At 49.6% G+C, this 5,113-nt stretch overlaps 1 protein-coding gene across 3 annotated transcripts; it reads right to left on the bottom strand.

Moving 5' to 3' along the window:
- Positions 1–1,249: 1,249 nt before the first annotated feature.
- On the bottom strand, positions 1,250–4,639 carry LOC123404400 (iron-phytosiderophore transporter YSL15-like). 3 transcript variants are annotated; one of them, XM_045098323.1, is made up of 8 exons: positions 4,429–4,639; positions 3,895–4,314; positions 3,623–3,792; positions 3,264–3,361; positions 3,033–3,167; positions 2,752–2,941; positions 2,529–2,646; positions 1,250–2,444 (listed from the first exon to the last, which is right to left on the bottom strand). In XM_045098323.1, exons 2-8 carry the CDS (start codon positions 4,286–4,288, stop codon positions 1,513–1,515), a joined length of 2,037 nt encoding a protein of 678 aa, XP_044954258.1. In that variant the 5' UTR covers positions 4,289–4,314; positions 4,429–4,639; the 3' UTR covers positions 1,250–1,512. The 3 variants fall into 3 exon arrangements, with proteins under 3 accessions (XP_044954258.1, XP_044954259.1, XP_044954257.1); XM_045098324.1 differs by having other exon boundaries at positions 3,895–4,320; XM_045098322.1 differs by having other exon boundaries at positions 3,895–4,317; positions 4,429–4,638.
- Between the last annotated feature and the right edge of the window lie 474 nt (positions 4,640–5,113).

Genomic DNA, 5,113 nt, shown 5'->3' on the forward strand with positions numbered 1-5,113 from the left:
GGGGCCCAGTTGTCAGCCTCTCCGGCTCGCCAAGGGGCCCGACGGCTGTCGAGTCTTGTCCGCTATGGGGCCCGGCGGCCGAGTGCGATGGTGGTTGGCATGCCGACCGTCAGCGAGGAGGTGGGGTAAGCATGGCTACAAGGCCAACTCGTCCGGTGAGCCTTGGGAGCGACATGTAGACGTGTAGCCTCACTGACCCTCGCATCTTGACGCCTGTGCTCACGCTGGGCCTGTCAGCGCGCACTATGGACCCGAGCGCCTGTGCGTCAAGCGTCTGGTCCTGTCATCGTACGCTGGTACAGATGGATGGGACGGGCGCTGACCCGCCAGGTGCCGTTGGGGCCAGCCGGCTGGCAGTGTGATGACTGGACGGGACAGCTACCGCTAGCCGGCCCTCAAACATCTTGGAGAAGGGTTTCCTTCGCTTTGGTATACCCAAGGGCCATTGCCCCGTCATCTACACCAGGGAGCCTCCAGATGATGACACGTGGTATATCTATGCCAATGGTGGCTGTCGGCATACCTGCACATCCCAGGGAGCCTCTAGATGACAACACGTGGCACATCTATGTCGACGGTCACCGTCGGCATACCTAAGAGCCCCAGGGAGCCTCCAGATGATGACACATGGCATATCTATGCCGACGGTGGCCGTCGGCATACCTGCACGCCCCAGGGAGCCTTCGGGGTGACGACACATGGTAGATCTATGCCGACGGTCATACGTCGGAGCCCCAGGGAGCCTCGAGATGATGACACGTGGCAGATCTAAGCCGACGGTGACCGTCGGCATAACTGCATGCCCTAGGGAGCACCGAACGACACCACGTGGCAAGGCTATGCCAACAGCTTGACTGTCAGCACAGCTATGCCGCCGGCCGCCGTCAGCGTATGTTGGACGACGTCAACTCGCCGTCTGCCATCGGCCAGCCAGTCCCACGTGTATACCGACAGCCTTCCTATGCTGATGGCCACCGTAGGCACAACTGGGACTATGCCGATGGCTTTTTTGTGTCGACGGGGGCTGTAGGCATACCTAGACCTACGCCGACGGCTTTTTTGTCCTGACGGTCTACTGCCGACCATCGGCATACGTCGAGGTATGTCAACGGGGGCCGCCGGCATAGATTAGGCAGTCGGAAGCTTTATTCCGATAGTGCTTGAATCTCGGATCATCAACGAGTATAAAACACGATACATACATGTGAGGGCCATATAGTAACAAAAATACCAAGTTATCTGAAAAATGTTCAAGCACAAAATACATATTATGTATTCACATTAACTCAATAGGCATACTTGATTAAAGTTATAAACACCCCAGAATATCATAAAAATAAAGAAAAAAATTCCAAGGTTATAACCCCGTAAAAGCACATACCAACGTATCATTCCTAGACACCTCGAGTACCGAAGCATCTCCAGTAAAACAAAACACTAAAAGATAGTTCAGCAAGGCACAACTATGGAAATTCAATGCATCTTTGGTCACCTAGTATATTTTTCGGTCCGTTAGGCAGCAGGTAGAAACTTCATGCAAATTGGTGGTTTAATCTTGGCAAGAGCAAGAATGGAAGCAGGGAACGTCCATATGCCATCCCCACATATCAAAGCGGATGCAACCGCAGGCACCATGAAGCCAGCCTCCTTCTTGTTTATCTTGGTCCATGCAAAAACTATCAAACTCCCGAGGCACATATCAATAGCAAAGCTCCCACCTACAAGGAATGGAACTGCCATTGCCATTGGCAGGGGCACATACTTCGCATACTTGTGGGGCATGACATCTCTTGTTATACTTAAAATCGCCGCAAAGGCGAAAAATCCACCGGATATCACGATGCAATACTTCGGCAACACCGAGAAGCCCTCCACACCAAGTATTGCCATATTGCGGTATATGAGTGCATAAGGTGCCTTCCAAGTACCATCTGGGTTACCAATATCAAATGCCTTGTAGAAGAGCATGAACGTGAGGGGGGAGACAATGCAACCCATGGCTGTTCCAACAACTTGTGCAATCATCATGGATTTTGGTGATGTTTGAGTGAGGTAACTCGTCTTGAAGTCTTGCATCAAATCGGCAGAGATAAGCACCAACTGCTTAACCAAGGTGCCAGCAACAAGGCCGGCAATGACACCATTCTCTTTACCGGCCCATCCCGCAAAGACAAAGAGAGCGATCTTGCCATAGTTATAGCCCATGTTGATGTCGGTAAGCCCTGTCCCGTATGAATTGGCAAATCCAAGCATGGGGGCAACGACATAGGCTATAACAACATAGTACCACTTCACTTGTTTGAACATTACTGGTATTGTAACCACTGCAAGAACGCTAAACAAGGCATAACCAGCGTATGCCATCCAAGAGGGGATGTGGCCTCTCTTAAAGATCTCCTGGCGGTGTAACTCCTCAAGCGAGACAGTGTCGTCCGCATTTTTTGCTGCAATTCATTTGCTCAACATTAGGAAAAAACTCATTTCTTGAGTGATTATGCACTTTATTTTTTGTTGTCCTTTGTTCTTACCTTTGTTGTTAACCTGCTTGTGGCTAAATTGCCGATACATGCTCATAGCAGTGATGCCAACAATTTTTATGAAGTGGTACATGCCATCCCCCATGATGAGAGCTATGCATATGAAGGCCTGGGTGGTGAAGAAATTATGGTCAGTCACATACAATTTTCCATTACGGCCTGCTACTAATTTATGTGATTGTCACCAAGGAAGAAAAATAGTTGTGGTACATACCTTGTAACCGTACAAACTTTTCATGCTGCTTTCTGGTACTTTTGCAGGGTACCAATCCCCCTTGTTTTTACTGATGAGTGGCCACATTATTCCCCATGAGATAATTGCACCAAGGAGGGTAGATATATTTACTATATGTGGACAAATCATCCCGGCACCAACGTATGTCATGCTAAAGTCAAAGTAGAATCTGAAACACAAATAATAAGCTGGGAGTTAAGAGATCACACGCCACAAATTATGACGATCCACAATGAGAAGCAGCTTGTCAAAAGAATTACGTCTGCTTCCAGGCCTTCAAACCGAAAGTTGGGAACTGAACAAATCCACAAGCATCGCCTCCAGTGTAGAACCATTGGAAGAAACTCCACAGAAAGCTACCCCCAAAGTATTTCAGGAATCCACGGATTTGCTTTCTGTCATGCATGGAAGGTAAGAATAGCAATCCATACAGATCAAGAACTCACCACAAATTGCTTGGTTTAATGACTGAAAGGTCAAAATGTACATACCTTGAATTCTTGTCCCCTTGATCGGTATGGAACCCGTTTATAAGAATAGCAGTTGCAGTCCCACTTGGGTAAACTAATTTGTAGTCGACGACCAGTACCTGAACACATTATATCAAATCATCGAGTGGTCAAGACAGATGAAAAAAGGCGCAATTGTCTAACGCCTAACGAATTGTGTTACCTTCTTAAATTTTTATCAATTCTAAAGTTAAAATACAACCGTGTATATATCCGGTGTGGCTGAGCTAGTTTAATGTTAGTATGTAACGTGTAACGTAGCAACACAGTGCACATAAATTCCAAAAAAAAAGTGCACACGAGATGTTGGAAGAACTGAAGTAAAGCCAGAAGAAAGAGACCTGTCTCAGGGGAATCAAAGTGAGGAGGCCCCCGAAGCTGCAAGCGAGGAGGAACCCCGTCATCCAGCCTATCCCTGGCTCCTTCCAGCTTCCGGGCACGTTGCCCGGCGAGTCACCGGCCAGCTCGTACGTCTTCTTGTTCAGGCCCAGCAAGGTTGACCCGAACCCACCTGTAGCGCGCCAGTAACAAAGACCAATCGATCAACAACTATACAGAGACCGGCGTCATGGCAATGGCATGCATGCATGGCCAGGAATAATGTTGTGCTAACCGGCAAACGCGATGGTGTAGCATGCCACGCCGCAGGTCTGGACGATGGTGTTCTCCTGCCGCGTGAAGGGGCGGGACACGACGCCGAAGCGCTCCAGCAGGCGCGTCCACCCGCGGAGCGCCAGGAAGGAGAGCAGCGCGGCGGAGACGTTCAGCGTGGGCACCAGCCCCGTGGTGAGCGCGATCTTCATGACGATGACGGTGTAGATGAACCCGATGAGCAGCGCCGCCACCAGGCCCCGCACCGTCAGCTCGTCCTGCCACCGTGGCATGTCCTCCAGCTGCCACTCGCGCGTCGACGCCAGCGCCGGGTCCGACTCCCTGTCGCCCTCCAGGGCCTCGTCCCTGTCGATCTCCGGCGCGATCCGCGTGCGGTCCGGGGCGACGATGTCCATGGTGGCTCTGCTTCTTGCCTCCGCAGCTGCTGCTACCGTAGCAGGAAGCAAAATTAAACGAGAACAGAAAGATATCTTTACACCAAGACCAAAGTCTGGCCAGCATTTTCGAGCAAGAACTGGCAGGAAGCATCGCTCACCTCAACGATCAAGGTCGTAGTGGTCGACTGATCACTGTACCGTGGAAGAAGAATCACTGGAGGCCGCAGCTTCCAGGAAGTCGTTCCCCGTTTCCGCCCACGAGGCGAGCTGGAACCGTGTGCTTTTGCGGTGAGATTATGATGTTAATCATGGCCGATGCCATGGTTTTATAGAGAGAATCATTGGGAAAAGTCCACCCTCTTATTTATTCATGGTGTAAGCGGATGTTCCTGACCAAGTACTAAAGATGATGGAGCTGCGGCCCAAATTTACATCGGTGGTCCATCCGAAGGTGATCGGCGGAAGTGTTACGGGATGTCCTATTCGCGGGTTTGTTTGACTCTGGATCACTGATAAACTAGTAGGAAACTGTCTTATCAGTGTGTACCAAGACTACCTCCAAAAAAGAACTGTGTGTAAGCTGTCGGACTCAAAGAGAGTTGTTAAAGAAAGGAACAAGCAAGGATGGGAGACTATCAGTGCCGGCACTTTTCGTGCCATCATGTCTTAAGCTTCATTAATTCCGAAGTGCTAATGAAATGTATTAGGCAGTTAAAAACATGTATTGGGGAAATCACCTATTGATCATGCTGGGAAATCAGGTGTGGCCATATCTCAAATTATAAAAGATCTAAAGAATCTATTGTATTCACACCAAAATGGGAACATTCTTTTGTGATAACC

This window comes from Hordeum vulgare, chromosome 6H, assembly GCF_904849725.1.
Source record: "Hordeum vulgare subsp. vulgare chromosome 6H, MorexV3_pseudomolecules_assembly, whole genome shotgun sequence".
In the NCBI taxonomy this organism is placed as follows: domain Eukaryota; kingdom Viridiplantae; phylum Streptophyta; class Magnoliopsida; order Poales; family Poaceae; genus Hordeum; species Hordeum vulgare.